Source organism: Arctopsyche grandis, chromosome 7 (assembly GCF_051622035.1).
Source record: "Arctopsyche grandis isolate Sample6627 chromosome 7, ASM5162203v2, whole genome shotgun sequence".
NCBI lineage: Eukaryota > Metazoa > Arthropoda > Insecta > Trichoptera > Hydropsychidae > Arctopsyche > Arctopsyche grandis.
In genome coordinates this window covers 3,470,582-3,493,115 of record NC_135361.1, presented here as the reverse complement: position 1 = coordinate 3,493,115, position 22,534 = coordinate 3,470,582, and the positions used below count along the sequence as shown (strand labels likewise).

Here is a 22,534-nt window from a genome sequence, read left to right as displayed (position 1 = left end):
TTTAGTTACCAGTAAGCGTTTGCATTCTGTGGTATTAAAATTAAATTATAATAGAAGTATATATTACTGTTATATTATTATTACATTTTAAATATTTTTAGACTATCCATGATGGAATTTGTAAAATCGAGAAAAATAAAAGAAAAAGGGATTAAAATACAATTGATTTTGGAGCTTTGTATACTTTGGTATTTAAGCTTGCATTTAAAGACATCGGTCCGTCTGTCCGTAAAAAGCATTGTTTTCTATTTTAGCAATTCGACACATTTGAGAGTATTATTTTTAAATAAAATGAAATGCTGGCAGCTTAATCACGTGTTGCTTAGAAAAAAAAGTATTTAGTTAACAGTAATTTTATACAAAATTAGACTCAATGAACGGGTGTAGCAGATACTAATATACCATAAATGTCTATTGCAGTTATTGATTTTCAAAATATGCTGGAGTTATATCAATTTCTTGACTGGTATTCGTCCTTAATTAGTCGAAAAAAAGGCTCACGCCACCACTGCCTTAAATGAATTAGCATTCTTTTCTAAAACCACCCATTAACCCTTTGAGTGCTGACGTCTTTTCTATTGAAAGCCCGACATGCTGAAAATTTCGCCAACATTTCCAACTAGAATTATTTAGAAATCCAATAGAAAGCAGGTATAAAAATTATAGCTAATCCAAACAAACCCTAGATAACTACCGCCGAGGATTTCGAATTTTGTAAAGGTGTGTTTAAACTCTCTAATATATCTTGCAACAATATAAAATTAACAAAAGAAGTCTATTTATGAATGTATTTTTCCACGACTAGTTTCATCTTCTTCATTGTTGTTAAAATGTAATGCTCACAATCTAAATGCCAGGCCACAATCTAAAATACTCAGTAGTTGGGGATTTCCATCGGGTGATTTTGCTATGGCTATAAATTCAGAAATTTCGGTGTCCACCAGTCTTTATAAACAATGACACGGATTACACGACCCATGTTGAATGCATTTTTTATTCAATGCTACCTGGAAAGGCTTAGCGGGTAGTATTCTTGTTTATTTTTTATATACTCAAAAAAACAACGCCGATAGGCCGTATTTCAGGCTGATGGGCTTGTTGGCAAAACGCTGATCGCCCTTGGTCAGCATTCAAAGGGTTAATAAATATACAAACGGTAAAAAAATCAAGTCGTAATACTTTTAAATAAAAAATACATTTAAAATTTTATACAATTTGAATAGCGTAATTTTCTTTGCCGATATACAGCTCGTAGCATCGTCGTGGCGATAAGCAGCTATCCGGTATTGTGCCGGATATTCGAGATCGAGCATTCGTTTAGTGGGGGTGCCTTTGTTATCGCAACGAGTCTCTAACGACCGGTGCCAAGGGACGCCAAACTGTGGCTCGCGTGTCGACATTTCGCACTATCTGGACCATTGGCGCACGTCTCTCGATTATCCGACTTCCGATCCAACTCCGACCTCGATTTCCGGTTCCGGTGGCGCTGGCGAAGTGCCATGGCCAAACCGGAAGTCTGAATGATTTTCATCAAATGTGGAAAAATCCACAGGACCACGAAAAACCGTATGCATTCTGCTGGTAAATATCGATTTACAATTCGTTAAATTTTACTAAGCAGTTATATATTTTAGTTTTTTTTTATTTTATACCAGGAAGGCCTTACAGCAGCGGTTTCCAAACTTTATGCTACTACACCTCCCTTTGTCTTTTTGAACAAGTGGGTGTATTTGTGATCCCTGCATTGATTTATTTAAACCGCTCAATTTTCCAAAAATTTCAACCAAATAGGCAAGTTTAACAATTAAATTATCGTTCGTCATACAAAAGTGAGGTATAATTAGCTTCCATATCAGCACACAGCTTTGCAAACAGCCTTTCTTTCAAAGGACTATTCTTAATGTAGTTTATAATTTTTATAACTTTTTTAAAAATGCTGTTCAGTTCCTCGCTCATATTTTTTGACAATAGAGCTGCTCTTAGAATCATACAGTGTGTACAGATAGCATGTGGTGCTTTCTTTTTGATCAATGCTTTAAGACCTGCTTTGTGTCCGGACATTGAGTGAGCTCCGTCGGTACACAGTCCAATTATTATTTTATGTCGTTCACAACGCAATTATTTCACTTTATGTCGTCTTCTTCAACAAAACTGTCTATTATATTAAAAATTTCAATGGATGTGGTCTTCCCAAGAATGTGTTTGCAAAGTAATATATCTTCTAATATATTATTAACCGCGACATATCGAACATATGCAATTAAATGGGCATCTTTGGCTAAAACAGAGCGTATGCAAAGGCGCAATTTTTTAAATCTTCTTCTCCGGTTAATTTTTTATAGGAATTAAATGTATATATAAAAATGAAAGAAAAATAAAAATAAACATTCATGCATAGAATTTTTACTGTTAAGCAACGATATAAAGTTTTATTTATTTGTAGATATTATGGTATGAAAATTATTTTTTTATTAAAAAGTTTTGGCGCCTCCCCTGGCATTAGTCCGCGCCTCCCAGTTTGGAAACCGCTGCCTTACAGGTAAACCCCAATGCGCCATCCTGGCCAATTACATCACAATAAAGCATTTTTATTATGCAAGTCGCTGAATTATGAGACACTGAAAACTCGCAAATTAACGAGACATCTATGAATTGTACATAAATTTTATTGTACATTAATCAATCTCAAATAGTGGTGACATAGTAGGTAGGAAGGTTTTTAGCCAATTTTTGATCGGGAATCGATTCAAAAATGAAATCAGAGAAAATTTGCAAACTCTGATAGGAAACGATCGACCTGGAGTCACAAATATCCAGTTTTGACCAGCAACACTACAGATATAATTCTTTTCAATCGAGGTCAGCTCATGGGATCGAACCCAGTGCCTCTTGGTGTTAGGAAGAAACTTAACGACCGAGCTATGCTGCTGGCTTAGTTGAAGATTTGTCACTAACCAAATGTCTTATTTTTAATATTTTTCAATTTGTGATGAACCGTCCGTTTGATGATCGGCCTGTTGATGAGCAGTCCCTTTTTTTACTAGCCTCTTTTTACTTCACTTTCGATTTTTTTTGTCTGACGAAATTTTGGTTTTTTCCACAGTCTTCCGATCGTTTTCAAACTTTGCCATGTTGCTCGGTTTGGTCATCAATATATGTGGAAATTAAGTCTGCCATTACAATGGTATATATAAGTGGCTGATGATAGGTCGTATATTATTTTTAATCGCTTAGGATTAGTCCGATCAACACAATCAGTTCGAAGAGATTATTTCGGGATTGTTTCATTATTATTTTGTGACATGCTTATTAGCGTGTGCCGCATTGTTCGGTTGTGAATGTAATCTGTTTTTCGCGGAAAATGAAATAAAATTCCGATTAAGGTGACCGCATTTCTCGATATTTGAAAATGTCTGATTAATGCTCCCCTTGCACGAACTACATACATAAACCGTCGCAGTCCTAATTATTATTCGCCCCTTGAAAGGCTGTAATATGACTATAGTCGTTAAGTTAACCCCTCAGACCCTCAGACTGAGTGAAAGGGGGGTGGTTGGGAGGGTTGGCTGACACTTAAATTCTCGCTAATGATTTATTATTGTGTAGGAACGTTGCTTTTTGTATTGAAAGTTTGTATTGTTATTAATTTTATAGGATGCGATGATAATTTGTTCGACGAAAGCTTAATTTATTATTTACAAAATAACGGTTGGTAATGGCGTCTAGAATATTAATCGTTGCAGTTAATACATTTTAATTAAATATTTGACATTATTGTAAAAATGGTTGTCACGTATAATTAATATAATAATTCATTTACCACTGGAATCTTCGGTAAAGTAAAAATCAGCAAAATTATCTGATAATGTTACGGAAAAAATGTGGTAAAAAGTATATTTCTGATTTTTAAAATTGTTAAATATTTAATTATAAGTATTTCGAAGCGATAAAAAAATCACAATCAATAGAAAATATGTACATCTGACGTTTGATTTCAAAAATCACTTCTGACACGACAATATTAGATTCTGAAATAAAGACTGCAAAAGTTAAAAATCTGTAGGCGTTTAAACAATTAAAATCTGATAAGGCCGTGTCATGGCGAAAAGTTTACATTACAAGTGACAACGCTTGTTAAACGTCAGGAAGATTTACTTGCCCCGTTTTTAAAACGCGTTGTATACGATATTTTATCTCCAACGTAATGGCAGATGATACATTAACGTATATTGATGACCAAAATGAGCAATATGGCAAAGTATGAAAACTATCGGATAAGAGATAAAAATGACCACTAACACGAAAGCCATGTGAAACGTAAAGGAGGTATGTAAATATTGCTCATTTTTTTTCAAACGCTCATATCTCTTAAATGAGAGCAAGCCACCAAAAATTATTATCATATTTGAATCTAGTAAATGATTTAAAATTATAATATGAAATATTCTAAGCTCAAGCTCATCGCTCATGAGCGAGTAAGATGGAGTGATGCGCTCTCCATTCTTCATCTCGCTCTTGCATCATCCCATACAACAACATTTTTAATTGAATTTAAAATTATTTACCGATCAAATAAGTACGTTTTGTTAAAAAAAATATTTACATAAAAAAATCATATCCTTATAAATGTGGTTAAGTGAAAAAATTGCGAAATTAGTTTAAAATATAAAGGGAAAACACTGTATTAAAAAATATGTATATATATTTTTGACCTTTAAAATTTGTTAGATAATTAATTATAAGTATTTCAAAGCAACAAAAAAAATCACAATCAATAGAAAATACATCTGACCATTGATTCTAAAGCTCGCTTTTATCACAAAAATGCTAGATTCTGAATTAAAGTTAATAATCAGCCATTTTATTAAACGCTCATATATCTTAAATGAGAGCAAACCAACAAAAATCATTGTCATATTCGAATTAAGTGGGTAAAACTAGTAAGTAAAGATTAGTTTCCGTTCTAGTATTTTTTTTATTGCTTAGCGTATAAACTATGTACTATGTATGTATAAACTATCGAATAAACATTTCAATTAAAATAAAACCCCCCATAAAAGCGCTCGTTTATCAATATGTATGCAAGTCATTTCAATAATATGTATCCTGTATACTATTTCGTGTCGATGATTACATTCTTTACGGTTTTTTTTTTAAATGTATTTAGTAATTTCAAAGGAGGCTTGTCAATTTTGACACGCCCTGTTGCAGATAGACGGATTTTCCGCGAGTCCAATTAAAGATGGCCGACAGTGAAAAATACGGTCGGGACAAAAAAGCTATGTCACAGCACATATCTTCAGATACACACATCTAGATGTAATATATAATACTAAGTTAAAGCTGCTATTTCGAACGTTTCGACAGTGGGTCGTTAAAAGCGATTTCGCAACGGGTCGTTTCGGAAAATGTAACACGTTAGCGACGTGTGGGCGTGTTGTCAACCCGTTCGCGCCCATGTAACGCTTTGTTTATTGCTCTCCCGGAACATTTGTTTCGTTTTACTTCTTCTTATTCTATCTCTCATTATGTTCCGTCGTCCTCTTTTGTCTGTCTGTTCGGTAGGTATGTATAGTGCATGTTGATCGTCGAGGCGTGCTTGGAATTTCGATTCGATTCAATTGTCGCAGTGAGAATCTTCGACAGTGCTCTTTCGATTATGTTAATCGATCGGCAAAGCAGTATAGTGACATTTTGTGTTGGTTAAATTTCAACGTTGTAAAATCGAACTATATTTATTCATGCATCCGGGATGCTTTGCAATGCCAGAATAAGGGCGTGATCACACAGCGAGAGAGCGGTATGCTGTACGCGGGATATTTGTTTTAGATAGTTTTAAACATACAAAAAAAACACGCTTATACCGCGTATGATACGCCGTATCTTGCGGGATCCCATATTTGCAAAAAAATATAGCAGAACTGTACCGTCCCGCACAATCCTGCAAGAAACGGCGTATCATACGCGGTATAAGCGTGTTTTTTTTGGTTTTAATCTAAAAAAAATATTCCGCGTACAGCATACCGCTCCCTCGCTGTGTGATCGCGCCCTAACGCATGCAATTCCCGTTACCGTTTCAAGTGATGGTTGTAACTCAACAACGTCTCTTCAACGCCGTGTCGTCATAAACCAACTGGTAACGTGGTTACCAACGAACACATTTCCCTGACTATACAATGGCGCTTCAAACTTTCGCGTCGGTAAAATCGTAATTACGAATACTATTATTAAGAGATTTTTTCACAGTAAGCTTCCCGGACAGGCATACAACAAATCCTGAAAGTTTCATCGTAATCGGTTGATTGGTTTAGGAACCTATACGAGACAGACAGATATTCAATTTTATATTTGTACTAGTAGTTTTACTCGGCGTCGCTCGGTATTTGTAATATAAACCGCTTAAGCATGACTATTCTAAGAGTAAACATTTTATTCAATTGATTTGAATACTCATTTGTTTTTTTTACATACCTCTTATACAGTTCACATGGTTTTCGTGTTAGTGGTAATTTTTTATATCTCTTATCCGATCGTTTTCATACTTTGCCATATTGCTCATTTTGGTAATCAATATACGTTAATGTATCGTCTGCCATTACGTTGGAGATGAAATATCGTATACAAGACGTATCAAATATCCACAATTTTGGGTACGATGACGTCTATGACGGTGACGGCAAGCTACTATAATCTATCTTCAACCTTTTCGCCGTGATATGGCCATATCAGATTTTAATTGTTGAAACGCTTATAATTCACTCTATATTTCATAAAATTTGCTCTATAGGTTCTCGTTATCTCTAATATATAAATATTTTTAGTTTTAACTCTCATATGTATATATAAATTTCAAATTTAGCGTCTAGCTTCATGTAATGTAATACACGATATATATTGATTTTTGGTCAAATATTTATTAAATTGACTGTCACGAACAAACAAACATATATACTTTCTTTTTCGAAATTATATGTAGGTATATCAGAATCCGGTGCCTGCACCCCTGGAACCTTCACCCCCGGGGATTTTGAATCCTTTGAATCGAAAAAAATCGAATCGGCGCCTATGAATCGAAAAAAAATAATCGAACGTGTCGTCTGCGAACGAACTATATGAACGTACATAGTCTCTTTCGAAATTATATATTAGATATACATAGATAATATATCGGTAAAGATATATTTATTTAATTTTCATCAAAAAGAAATCAAGTTCGAATCAAGTACTTTCTGTAATTGATATGTAAGATATACATCTTTACGAGATAATCCTCGAAATCGCCGCATTAACATTCGCAAATACATTAATGGTTTATATTTAGTAAATTTGCAGCATTTTATACAATTCAGCTTCGAATAACTCGATTATTGAAAACTCGAAATGGGTTAGGTTGTCAATTTGTTGGAACCGTTTCGATGAAAATCGTATACATTGGCAAACTCTGATAGGAAACGATCGATCTGGAGCCACAAATACAGCGACTGGCCGGCAGAAACCAGTGGGATTTGAACCCGTGAACACTCTGTTCACAGCATTATATGCTAACCACTAGTCTATTCTGATTTGGACGTATATGTATGTACATATATACGTCCAAATTTATACGGACGTAGCACTGTTTCATTGTGCGAAAGCTCCAGTTGCACAACGCGTTAATCAATCAAATCGGGCTATTGTATTCGTCGAGTGTCACTCGGCGATTGTAGCGCCCCCTGGCCTCGTACAAAACCCGGAATCGGGGCAATTAATTACAATATAGCCCCGTATCATAATTAAGCGCGATCCGCTCTGAATTTGCAAAGGCCGGTGTACACACGGTCGTCTAATTAGCGTAACTGGATTTCGGGCAAACAATGGACAGGGGTGCGATCGATGCTTTAGTTTGTCGGAATTAACTCGTTAGCTTGTTCCCTATCCCCCTCTCTCTCTCTCTCTCTCTCTCTCTGTTCTTATCTGCTTTTTGAATTGCGGTTGTCTGCTCTGTGTCTAATTGGATCGAGGGTATACATAGATCGTTTCAAGTACGCCCCCGTATTTATTTTTTTATTATTATTACTATTTGGTATAGTCGTTGTGCTGCGTGGTGTGTCGCGTGTAGGTGTCGCGTGAATTTATTGTGTTGAGGGAGTTTTTTTTATTTTATTTGAAGTGTTGAATTAGATTGTAGAAATATTTTGTTGAGAAAGTTATTTTTTTGTATTTTATTTCAATCGTACATGAGTGTACTAATATAGATGTATTCTTTCGGGCAGGGTGGCATGGGTTCGATTCCCACTAGAGCATTGCTACTCACACTTTTTCAGCTGGAGGACCAGTATATATTTTTCAGTAATTCTCACGGACCAGCATCATATTTTAAAATAAAAAGGTTATATACTCGTATGTACATATATGGTTGAAAACTCGTAAACAAATAAAAAAAAAAAAATCTAATTAATAAAATGTATTTTATTGAATTCAAAAAAGTACAATATTTACATATATACTTAGACAAAGATAAAAAATGAAAACTAATGAGACATATGTACATATGAGCTTGTTTTTTATTAGATAACTTATCCAGTCATGGTTTAATCGAAGACAATGCCACATGCAATGGATCATAAATATCCACACTATGACGATGTTTTGTTTTGATTAAACTCATGGTTGAGAAACCAGTCTCGCAAAGGTAAGTTGATGCAAATGGAAAAAAGTTTTCACTGCAAGTTCATAAATATATGGGAATTCTACTTTTAATTTGATCCAAAAGCCTGCAAGTGAAGTTGTGGTTTCAAAAGATTTTTTTTAATTCTTGATTTGCAGTCAGATCAATTAGTTTATCTTCCAAATTAGGTGATATATCATCATTCCATGGTAAAAATGGATTTCGTATCCATCCTTTTCCCTTTCGTGGATCGTCATCTGGTGGAAAAAAGAAATCGAATCACTCTGATAAATTTGTCAAATGACAATTGATTATATCACGCAAAGACGTCATATTAAGCTCCTCTCCTCCTTCGTAAATAATATCAGCCAAATAGTGAAACATCTCATAGCAATCTTTTGAAACACGAATCTTCCATGTTTTTAGTTTTCGTTTCAAACCATCTGTATTTTCTGCCATTGTGAAACAAGATGACATTCTTCCTTGCATGGATAACTTAAGGTCATTCAAAATGCAAAAAATATATGTCAAATAAGCTAGCTTGGCTATCCAGACTATATTTTGAAATAGTCCTGAAATAAGCTATTGTTTTATTTTTTTAATTACGTCTGTCTTCGCGGACCGGTTACCGTCGGTCCACGGACCAGTAATGGGCCGCGGACCATAGTTTGAGTAGTACTGCACTAGAGTCTCGTTGTTGACCAGATAGTTGGTTTGTCGAGGTCAATCGTTTCTTATAAGAATTTTCCAATTTTTCTGATTTTTAATGAAACGGTTCCTGTAAAATTGGCTTTTCCTCTCCAATTTTCTATTGCAAACCTTGAATTATTGTTATATCTCGGGTTTCGCCAGATTTCTCTTCATAGATGTCTCTGTGGATGTTTATTGAATATAAAAATTCGTATTGTTACATGAAAAATGTTATTGATCGTATTTTATACGATGTTTGTAATGTCTGACCATAGATGTTTAGCATACTCGCTGCTTTTAAGCAATCTGTTAATAGATTATGATTAATAAAAAAAATACAATCAATACAAGCATTTATTCAATGCAAATTCATACAAACATCATCCACAGTGACATATATGGAAAAAAATTGCAGCATTTTTATTATACAAATTGCGAACCTCAAGACTGGTTTTTATTATACTTGAGATTTGCGAGAGATATAGGAAAGGAGATTCCAATTAAATAGGAACCGTTTCAATGAAAATCATAAAAATGGTCAAACTCTGATAGGAAACGATCAGCTTAGAGTCACATACTAGTGCTCTGCTCGAAAGAATAATATGCTAACCATTAGTCCACGCTGCTGGTTTTTTTTTGGTCATGTTGAGGTGTGTTATGAAACCTTGCAATTCGTTTTGTGTGTTTGTTTTCGGTTTTGATGCTGTTTTTTAGCATATTTTATGTAATTTATGAAATAGTTCGCGGAAAGTTTAATTTTGTTGGTGATTTATCAATTTCAATTTCTGCGAGTTAATTCTGTCAAAATGTTATCGCAAACTGTCTATTTGTCTGTCTGTCTGTCTTTTAGTTTGTATGTGCGGAAGACAATTTTACAAATTTATTTTTGCTGTTTTTATCGTTCGCGGACATTTGGCCAAATTGACATTTGGCCGACGGACGTTAAGCCGATGGACGCTTGGCTGAACGGACGTTTGGCCTAGCGTACATTTGACCGATTTTGTATAGAAATTACTCAAAACTAACTGAAAACAGATACGTTATTCAGAAAACAACTCAAACTCATAAAAAAATTGATTTTTTTGATAAATTTTAGCAATATAAAATTTCATTCTGCCAAATGTCCATTGATCTAACGTCAGTCGACCAAGTGTCTATTCGGCCATAAGTCCGTCAAATTTTTTGAATTGAAAAAAATCAAAACCGTTCTTTGAAATTGAAGTTTTTAAAATTAAACACCTCAAACGCTTTATTACAATTATAAAAAAATATCAACTGATTTTCAAGAATTGATAGAAATCTTCATACTTAAAAAATCTACATAAAACTGAAAATATTGGTAAATTTTAGGTTTAAATAGAAGTAAATTGCTGTGCGTGTTTTACATATTTTGATTTATATTTCTATCAAATTGATGGTTCGGTTGAATTAAGTAGGGATTAGATTGGGCTTAGATTAGACAACGATTGGGCTAAGTATGGGCTTAGCTTGGAATTCGGGTGGGTATAAATTAGTCTTAGGCTTGGTTTTGTTTTAATTGATAATAAATTTACAATCAATAACCACTGCAGTATAGGGTAAAGAGTTCATTATTTCTGTCTTTTTGTACTTTATACTGGAGAACTATGGACGAAATACAAGCAGGAGATAACGAAGAGGCTATAAGTACAATACAACAATTGCTATCGTGCTCTCTTCGATCTAACAGGGGTTGCAACCCTTTGTGACCATTCTCAGGATGAAAGCGGCCTCCCTACGTAGTCATATCTCTGTATCGCTATACCTACATATACATATATTCGATGAATGGAACTGATTCATCATATATTATTTGTCAATCGATTGGTAAATTATTTATTTAATTTCGTTGTAAACCAAAGGAGGATTTTTTTAATAAATTAGCTTACATTCAGAATATACAACACGAATTGGTGTATATAAATTTCGCGTTGAAAATTAGTATTATTTAAATATTTACATAAAGAGAGATTGACTATTCATCACTCTTGCTTTTATTTTATTTGAAATTCTATACAAGATTAGAAATTCCATTTCATTCAACGTTATTAATTACTTTAAAATGAACTCATTCGAGACGAACCGAACTAGCCAAAGCCCAATCATCAATCAATTTCAACATCAGACATACCTGGCACATGTATGCAGTTTTTTTACAATGACTGGTCAAAAGTCCACTTTTTTACACCAATCTACATAGTATTATTATGATTCAAAGTATTTTATAGTGACTACTCGTCTGCTGCTATTTATAAATACTTACATTGTACATTTATTTATATATATTTTTTTTTTATTTCGGTTTGGCATGCTTCGAATAGTTGGTATGCTCGAAATTTCGCCCACTTTATTATTTGATAATTTCAACACTTGTATGTAATATGTTTCGATATTAAAAGTGATTTGATGTTTTCAGGGGATGGCCACAACATCCAGGAGTAGGCGAAAGGTCAGTTTTTTTTGTTGTTGTTGTATTTAATTATTGTTAAGTTTGGTTTAAGAACGTCTATAAGAATCGGGTGAGTGTGAACGCGGCTTAAGATTCTTGTTTATTTATATTACGTACTACATACATTTGCTTACATGATACAATTTGTTTATTTTTTTTTGTTGAAGGGGTTGTTTTGGTTCATTATCTTTGAAAGTGTAGTGAATTTAATTTGTAAACAGTAGATTTTTCTTAATTCTATTTTATGATAAACTTTAAGGTATTGTTTTGAATACAATGGAGTACTTCAAGCTGTGCTTTCGTTGTGATACGAGATGATAGCGTAGTTAGCTTTGTTCTTATATTTTTCTTTTAAATATACATATGTATTATATATGTATGTATATGTAGAGTAACTTACGACTGCTTATGAGACGTTCTTTACTTATTATACGTATGTTTGTGTGTGTTTTCTTTTATTATTATCTTGTTTTATTTTTACGATGAGGGAAAAAAGCTTTCAAGATGCGCATTTTCTTTCTATACTGTGTGCGATAAATGTCTGTCTTATTTTTTTATATACATATATATATATTGTGTGAAATTACGGTATGGGGTCGTCAATCGTCGTGTCTATTTCATCTCACTTTGTATTACGTTGTATCTACATGTATGTACATATGTATACGTGGGAGTTTGAATATATAATATTTTTCTTAAGTAATGTTTACTTAAGTAGTGTAATCATATAGTGTTTAATTTATATCAAACATTTTAGTATATAATATGCATATTTGTAGACAATGAAGTGAGACGAAATGAGACTCGTTCGATCAGTTTTAGTCATCATTTATATTCAGATTTTTGATACATTAAGCCAAAGTGTACATTTGATCAGAGGAGGCATATTTATTTTTTATTTATCATAATTTTTAATGTTAAGTAAAGCTGGTCAAATCTCATTTGATTTCAAAGATAGCCCACCAGGAAGTTCTTGCAATCCTGTAAATTCAGTCTGTGTGTGTGTGTGTGTGTGTGTAAAATTTTAAAATCAATTTGATAATCATTTTCTGTTTATTTTTTTAAATACTGTAAGCACTATCTTCGATTTTTTATCAAAGCGTTTTCAGTCGACTTGTAATGTACGGAAAATTATTCATAATTTAGAAACGTGTATATTTAGCTAATAAATATTTTATTTGGCGATAGTTCAATGTTTATCTGAGAATTTTTTTAGTCAATATTTCGAAAATGCGTTCAAACTTCATTTTATACATAAATATACACATAGATTTGTTTGATTTGAATAATTTATTTGTATTGAATTTGAATTTAAAGCTGTTTTTTTGCGGTGTTATAGATTTATGTAAAATGTGCGATTTTCGTCATTTTCCATCATTTATACACGAGCTGTAATTATAAAAGTTTTCCCCAACCATTTAGTATGATAGAACGTATCACGTTACCTTTTATTCTGGATATTCTTATATTATTACTATATGTATGTACATATACTGTAAAGGTATAATTAATTTTGAAATTAATCATAAATAAATTCTTCGAGGAATTTCCTTTTGAATTACTGCGCAAAACTTTCAGAAATGATTAAACTTTATTATTTGAAATTTTCGCTCGGATTCGTGTCTTTCGTATGGTCGCGTTAATAAGAAAATCTAGTCCGTAAAATGAAAATTTATTCTCCGCATAATTTACAATACTAAGCCACGTGCTTTATTTTCATTTTTTAATACGGGTATAATTATTAGCCTCTAATTTATTCAAATAACGACGATTTAAATTTAATCGTGATACATAACGGTATAATATCGAGCTTCAAAATGATAAACACGTCTCTCGAAACGTATCCAATTTGATCTAACGACGCGTAAATATGTTCCATTAAGTGACACTTGAAAATTTCCGCAGAAATGTAAATTTCGACCGGTCGCTATAAATTATGATGATTTTATTTTGGCAAGCGAATCAATAAATTGCACGAAATTCCTGACTTTACTAACGATATCCATTTATTAACGTCTGCTAGAGTGATGCAAACTAGCCGCGGAATTTTATGCGGAAGTGTGATTTTGCTTATTATAGTCGGTTCAAAATCGAAAATAAACGGAAAATAGTTGCGAGTGATCAATGACTATAAGGAAAGTCCTGTTTATAAATGTAGCTGAATTACAAGGCGTTGCTCGGTTGGCAGGAAGTCAAAAAAAAAAAAGTACTGTTTGGTTCGAAAAGTTCGAAAACTTTGTGTCGAGTAAAATAACACGTTGAAATGTAGAGTACCATAATATATTATATCAAATTTGGTATTTATAACATCATAACTGTTGATTTGCATAGCCGAATGAAATAAAATTACTTTCATATTAAGATAATAGAAGAAGAAATTATTCAAATTGTTCGGTATTATTTGAGAAAAAAAAATGTAAAGAATATAATATTTTCGGAATCTGATCTATACCAAAAATCATGATTTCTTGATCACGGTTTATTTCTTGATTTATTACCAGATTAATATTTATTTTTTATTTTTACACATTGTACATATGTACATATGTACATATATATATACCAGGAAGGCCTAATAAGTAAACCCCAATTCACCTTCCTGGCCAATTACAAACATCGATATACAATTTTTAGAATAATTTTAACAAAGCATCATAAATACATCTATGGATAAATTTTTTACACATATTTTACATAAATAAATACGTTTGCGGAGCATTTTTTTTTTTAAATCGTCAAAATTCGAATTGTTAGAAATTTTCGACACATTTATGGACAAACTTGTAGCATTTTTATACGAATCGGCGAAATTTGAGATACTTGTGGTGTAAAGGTTGCCAATTTGTTGTAACCATTTCAATGATAATCAGATAAATTGGCAAACTCTGACAGGAAACGATCGACCTGGAGTCACAAACCAAGGTCTGGCCAGCAGCAACTATTGGGACTCAAACCCGTGACCATTGTATTTGAAAGCATATCTACGCGGCTGGTTAAATAATTGGACAGTTCTGGAAGAATTGCCTGGCGTTGCTCGGACAAGTGAAAGTTGAGAAATAAAGAAGATATAACTAGTTAAGATAAGTTAGAGTAACTTGAGAAATTACACCAAATTGATGTTTCTCAATTAAAAACGGTAGATTTACATATAAAATACAAATATTTATGTATGGAAATATTCATTCTTATATGTACATATGTAGTATATGTATGCTTACCGATGATGCTCGGCGTTGCTCTAATCTTGTAAATGGCTACGACCTTTTTCAGAACATACATATATTATATACATAGTATGCAAGTTAGAGTATTGTGAAATAGGGTACATATTTAGTGGTACTAAATTGAAAACTTTGGATTTGCATACCGGACAAATAAACATGTTTACGTATACGTATGTACATACATGGTTGCATCTCAATGAATGTTCTGAATGTAAATTTTCGGCATTGCTATTTCACGGAGGAGATTATAAGGGTTAAGTTTTGTCGGACGTAAAGTGACGAACTTGGCCGTGAATTGGACCGTTTTAAGGGCAACGAAAGCCTCAAAGCAATTTGGCGCCGGTTCAGGGTTGACACACACACAACGAGAACGAGACTCAATGGCGAAAGTCGTAAAGTTTGCCTACGAAATTAAAGACCTTGACACGTCACAGCGGCATAACGACTCTCCCTAAACGATTAAAGGCGTAGTCATACATCAGTGGCTCTGAATTTACAGCGGTTCAATACTGGAGACGTTCATTCATTGGGAACTTGAAAAAAAGTAGATTCAATATTCACATAAAGCCACAGCCACTGATAGAGCTATTGCATACCAATGTACATATGTAGGTCGTGGGTTCAAGTCCTGGCAAAATACTCTGCTTGCGAGGTCTTGTGGTCATTAAAAAAACAAGGATCAACCATCTCCTGTTAGAATTTTACAATTTTTCTAGCTTAATTGTTCTGTTGGATCCAATAAATCGGTATCCCCCGCCCAATTTTGAGTTATTGGCATATCTTATCTATAGGTATATACATATATAAAACTGAATGTCTGTTTGTTTTTTTTTATTTTTTATTTTACAAATATACCGGGAAGGCTTAACAGGTAAATGCGCTAATAAATCTAAACAATATCTGACATCTATGGTTAGTATACATATGTGTATTACAAACATCGTATTAATACGATAAATAACGATGAATAACTTTCATGTAACAATACGAATTTTTATATTCGATAAACAACCACAGAGACATCTATGGTGAGCAATATGGCGAAACCTATGATATAACAATAACTAAAGGTTCGCAACAGAAAATTGGGAAGGAAACGCCAATTTTACAGGAATCGTTTCAATGAAAATCAGAAAAATTGGCAAATTCTGATAAGAAACGATCGACCTAGACAAATCAAGGTGTCGCCAACAGCGAGACTTAGCGGGGAATCGAACTCGTAACATCAAGTACGAAATAATTCAACATTCACCACTAGACCACGCTGCTGGTTAGTGGTGAATGCTGTTTGTCTGTCTGTCTCGTATAGGCTCTTAAACCACTTAACCGATTACGATGTAACTTTCAGGATTTGTTGTATGCATGTCCGAGAAGCTTACTGTGAAAACCCCTCTTAATAATAGTAATATTCGTAATTACGATGTCACCGACGCGAAAGTTTGAAGCGCCATTGTGTAGTCAAGAAAATGTGTTCGTTGGTAAGCATGTGACCAGTTGGTTTATGACGACATGGCGTTGAAGTGACGTTAGTTGAGCTCCAACCATCACTTGAAACTGGAACGCAACGAGAACGGGAATTGTATGCCTTATTCTGGCATTGCAACGCATGCCTGGTTCAGCTATGTAGTTTCTTATAAATTCTACCTACATATTGTATGTTCTGTGGATCAAAAAAATGTTGCTTGTCCATAGATGTCTTTATTGTATTCTATATACTGTAATGTTTAAAAATTGTTAGTACTTAAATATGTATAAAAATAGTGTCGAATTTGTCGCCTTGGGTAATCCCTGTCATGAGTTGCCACATAAATCGCGAATACGGAATATCTGGTACTCGAGTTCTCGTTAGTACAATATTTCGTGTGGTTAGCTTTCGATTGATGGAGTTTTTGGGTGACAGATGTTCCGTGATCGCGATTTTGGGGACGTGCGCGAGATCGCTTTTTGCGGAATAATCACCGAACCGCCACATATGTTTGCACGCGTCACTGTTACCAGACATATAAGCATAATACAAATATTATATAGAAGAAAATTGGCGAGACATCTACATATATTATAGATAGTAATTTTTTGAAATCATATTCAAATAGTGGTGACATAGTGGGCTGGATGGTTTTTGCCGATTTGATGGAGGAACCGCATCAACAATGAAAACAAATAAATTCGCAAACTCTGATAGGAAAAGATTGACTTGAAGTCAGAAATATCCATGTCTGACCAGCAGCATTAAAGATTATACTCAGAATAAATTCTTTTCAATCGCGGTCAGCTCACGGGATCAGCACCCGGCAACCTCTCGGTGCTTAGTATTTTACAAGTCGCTGAATTACGAGACACTGAAAAACTCACAAATTAACGAGACATCTATGAATTGTACATTAATTTTATTGTACATTAATCATACTCAAATAGTGGTGACATAGTAGGTAGTAAAGACTTTAGCCAATTTTAATCGGGAACCGTTTCAACAATGAAATCAGAAAAATTGACAAACTCTGATAGGAAACGATCGACCTGGAGTCACAAATACCCAAGTCTGACCAGCAGCATTAAAGATTATACTCGGAAAAAATCTTTTCAATCTCGGTGTTAAGCAGAAGCGTAACCACCGAGCCATGCTGCTGGCTTAATAACAAAACTAAATTCTGAGCTATTCGAGTTTCGCTAAAATTCAGCTGAAGCAGTGCTGAAATTGGAACAATAAAAAAATATTGCGTATCCGTTCCCATTCTTCAGAAACTTTCGTCGATTTGTCAAAGTAACCGACCCCCAACTGTGGCTCGCGAGCAACACGTATGAGAAAATGTACGTGCAAAAATGCTTTTTGTATACATGTAATATAATAAAAAGCATTTCTCTCTCGCCAAAGCATTGTTGGCGACCCGCATTTTCGCGGTCCACTCGAAAGTAGAGGGGTGTTTCCGTTCCCCACGTCAAAGGGGTTTTTCACCTCATCCCCTTGGGGTTGGTTTGGATGTCTCGTCCCCCGTCTTTTCGTGGAAAATTAGCCACGACCACGCTTGTGACACGCTTCTAATCAAAATTCTAGATTATACACATTGCAGACGTTAAAATCGACCGTGCGTGCTCTCAGGGGCGTTCGTGAGAATATTTCCCAATTACCCTCGTATATACATATTATATAATATGTATATACCATATATACACATACGTGTATACATATTATATGGTGATTTAAACGTGGGTATGTCTGAATGTTTTGTATGTACACAGTGTATATACTGCTGATACAGGATTAGATTCTGTGTGGGATTTTAATTTCTTTGAATACATTGTTTGAATCTATTTTTACTTGGCCACGCCTTATCTCATTGTTCAAGCAATTGTTTACAAAGACAGGTCTTGGGTTCAAACGAAAATCTTTTCGAAGATCACGAATGCGTCTATCACTTCTGGAAAGATTTGGATGGTTGTTAAATCCAGATCGACCGTCTCTTGTTATATGTATGTAGTTTGCCAATTTATCTAACTCAAATTGTTGTGAAGGTTCGAATAAGATCATGGAATTTAGCTAGTTCAATTTGTTGATTGTAATTATCATCTGTAGACCTGTGTATATTGCATAATATTGATATGCGTACATATGTAGGTAGTCATTGTGTCTATTTAGGGTGACCTACCCTTTTTTTCTAGAGGACAAAAGTTTATCAGATGAAAGTCAGTTCCTAATTCACGCAAGACTCGTTTTACTAGCTTGTAAGTAACTAAGACTAATTATGAGGTGCTCCAACATATATATTTATTTATTTATTTTATTTTTTTATATATATATACCAGGAAGGCCTTACAGGTAACAAAAATGCGCCTTTCTGGCCAATCACAAACATTGCAGCATTTTTTTTTATTATACAAGTCGCTGAATTACGAGACACTGAAAACTTGCAAATTAACGAGACATCTATGAATTGTACATACATTTTATTGTAAATTAATCAATCTCAAATAGTGGTGACATAGTAGGTAGGAAGGATATTTAGTCAATTTTTAATCGGGAACCATTTCAAAAATGAAATCAGAGAAAATTGATAGGAAACGATCGACCTGGAGTCACAAATATCCAGGTCTGACCAGTAGCACTACAGATGTACTCAGAAAAATTCTTTTCAATCGAGGTCAGCTCATGGGATCGAACCCGGCGCCTCTCGCCAGGTTCGCCTCTAGCAGAAGCTTAACGACCGAACTATGCTGCTGGCTTATATTTATATTTATTTATTGTATTCTAAACAGACCATTGTATTATTATTATATGTATTCTAGAGTCTCGAATGTGTGTTGGTCTAGAATTTAGAACAATTTAGGAAAGACCCCCAAGCAGGCCCTGCCCGAGGGTATATGGCGCTTTTAGGCGGATTGATTTCGGCCCCCCCCCCCTTAAATTTTTAAACAATAAATTTCATGAAAGTTCTTAAAATTTTATGTTGAAGAAAAATACAATATATTAAGAAAAAAACAAAAAAATAAATTTGAAATTTTTATTCAAAATAGGCACGTTTTATGAATAAAATACGGATAACTATTAATAAATTCAGTAATGAAGACGATAATTGCCAACGAATTGAAGAATTTTATAGAGTGACATTTCTTCTTTCGAATATGATTGGTTAAGATATTAAATTTCGTGAAGCAAATCCATCCCTGATATATTTGTATATATACATACATATGTTTTAGCGGTGTTTTATATAAAATACGATTCCAAATTACATTGCACCAACGACAGTTTGCTGTTAGACAGATTTTATTCGTGAGTCGTTGATATTTTACAGTCGATTTCTTGCGTTCCTCGTAAATTATACTATTTTATGTAAAATTATAATATTTATCAGTGTTGTTACTTCGAGTAGAAAAATTAATTTGAATATGGAATGTTTTATAATTTGAAAAAAAGTCAATTTTTTTTCAATTATTAAATTAAATCGAAACAAGAAAAACGGACACACCTCGCAGCGCTCCTTGTCTATGGCGCCCCATGCGAGTGCCTAGTCTGCTGCACCTTTGAGCCGGCCCTGACTCGAAGCCTCAGAAAATTAAAAAAAAAACATCCAGGTAGTAGTGCCTGGCTTGTATCTGTCCGTTATGCAATTCCACAAATTAAATGCCTTTATAGTGTATGGGTATATGAATACATGCATAATACGTACATATTCAAAGTAGGCTTAAAAGCTTACATAGTTTGTTATATACAGCTGATAAGGCAATGAACTCTTGAGCTTAAAAGCTTTCCAGTACATTTCAAGTGTGCCTACATAGATTCGAGTACGTTTCACGTTTGGAATTTTCCTCGGCAATATACGATATGTAAACTAATAGAGAGGTCTAGGCAGCAATTCGCCGATATAAAAGAGGAAAGATACCCGAGTCGATAATTAGGTTTGCGTTTGAGTGCACGAGCTCTGCTCCTCTCCCCATTTCAGACTGGAATACCTGAAAGGGCACAAAGTTAAACTCAATCAGGAGTTGAAGGCAACCGTGACGACCCTAAAGTGAATGAGGCAGCCCTGGGACGTTCGATGTTCGACTTTGTCTACAGGACTTTTTTCTTTTCTTTTTTTGTCTACAGGACTTTTTTTTGCTGTCGTAGGTTAATGTTATCTGTTTTTAAAATGTGTAAGTTTAAAGTTTATATGTATATGTATATTGTAATTGCATTTGAATTTTTGATGCAGTGCTACGTTAAAACTACGGTGGCCTTTTAAAATCGTTAAATATTATAATAATTAATATGTATCGGATTTAAAACATAATATAACTAGTAGCTGGACTAGTGGTTAGAATATTTTGCTTTCAAGCTGAGTGGTGACGGGTTTGAGTCCCACCGGTGGCTGCTGGCCAGACCTTGGTTTTTGACTCCAGGTCGATCGTTTCTTATCAGAGTTTGCAAATTTTTCTGATTTTCATCGAAACTGCTCCAACAAATTGGCAACCCTTGCCCATTTCTCGCAAATTTAGAGTTTTCAGCATTTGGAATTTCGCTGAATTGCGTAAAATGCTACAAATTTGACCATAGATGTCTCTTTGGATGTTAATTGATATTTGTATATGCTTTTTATAATGCTTACAATACTTCCGTTCAATGTTGTATGTAGATACATACATACATCAACCAGTGAGTGCATACATTTAATAAAACATAAAATAATTGACATCAGATGGGATTCTTTTTATTTATTTATTTTATTTTACATACATATATATAGGATCCGGATGTGAAGGATTCCAAGTGAAACGCAGATTAAGTCAGAACTATGTATTTATTGTACATGTCTTCGGGCCTGTTCTCCAACAAGTGACCATAACAACACGCATCCGGTCTCTCCCAGGCATACCACACACACTCTATCTCGGCTCGTTTAAAAATCAATTCTACATATATATGTACAAATATACCAGGAAGGCTTAACAGGTAAACCCCAAATGCGCCGTCCTGGTCCACATAATTATTACACAGATACATGTAAATCTAAACAATATCTAACATATATGGTCAAATATTACAAACATTGTATTAATACGATAAATAACGATGAATAACTTTCATGTAACAATACGAATTTTTATATTCGATAAACAACCACAGAGACATCTATGGTGAGCAATATGGCGAACAATAACTAAAGGTTCGCAACAGAAAATTGGGAAGGAAACGCCAATTTTACAGGAATCGTTTCAATGAAAATCAGAAAAATTGGCAAATTCTGATAAGAAACGATCGACCTTGACAAACCAAGGTCTGGCCAATAGCGAGACAGCGGGAATCGAACTCGTAACATCAAGTACGAGATAATTCAACATTCACCACTAGACCACGCTACTGGTTATTTTTTATTAACATTACTATCAAATGCCACATCCCTTTTTCACTTGGTCTCTTATTTAGCTAGCGGCGTGGATTAGTGGTTAGCATATTATGATTTCGAGCAGAGTGGTCACGGGTTCGAATCCCACTAGAGTTCCGCTGCTGAAAACCATTGCTTGTTGGTTTGTGACTCCAGGTCGATCGTTTCCTATCAGAGTTTGCCAATTTTTCTGATTTTCATTGAAACGGTTCCTGCAACATTGACATCCCATTTTCTAGCTCTCTTGCAAATCTGAAAATATTCAGTGTCGTGAGGTTCACCGATTTGTATAATAAAATGCTGCAAAAAATCAGAAAAATTGGCAAATTCTGATAAGAAACGATTGACCTGGAGTCACAAATCAAGGTCTTCTCAGCAGCGGGACTCTAGTGGGATTCGAACCCGTGACCACTCTCCTCAAAAGCATAATATGCTAACCACTAGTCTACGCCACTGGTTAAATACTTAAATCGTTGAATTATGATCAAGAATGATATTTTGTAATAATAGTTGGATTGATGGATTCCAGTCTGTCCAAAGTATTTATACAGTGTTAATCTTCAGGAAGATTAGTTTTTCGCTGGGTTATACGATATTTTTCGTAGCTAGAGACGCTATGACAGATCCTTCAAGAGAAAAGTATGTC

The 22,534-nt window shown here is 34.2% G+C and overlaps 1 protein-coding gene across 4 annotated transcripts in view; it reads left to right on the top strand.

Moving 5' to 3' along the window:
* The window catches only part of Eip63F-1 (Ecdysone-induced protein 63F 1), a 143,371-nt gene that overhangs the window by 33,287 nt on the left and 87,550 nt on the right, over window positions 1-22,534 (top strand). For all 4 annotated transcript variants that reach the window (XM_077435369.1, XM_077435372.1, XM_077435370.1 and 1 more), the window contains exon 2: window positions 11,772-11,804. In XM_077435369.1, coding sequence (XP_077291495.1) covers window positions 11,772-11,804 — 33 coding nt within the window. The remainder of the gene's footprint in view (window positions 1-11,771; window positions 11,805-22,534) is intronic.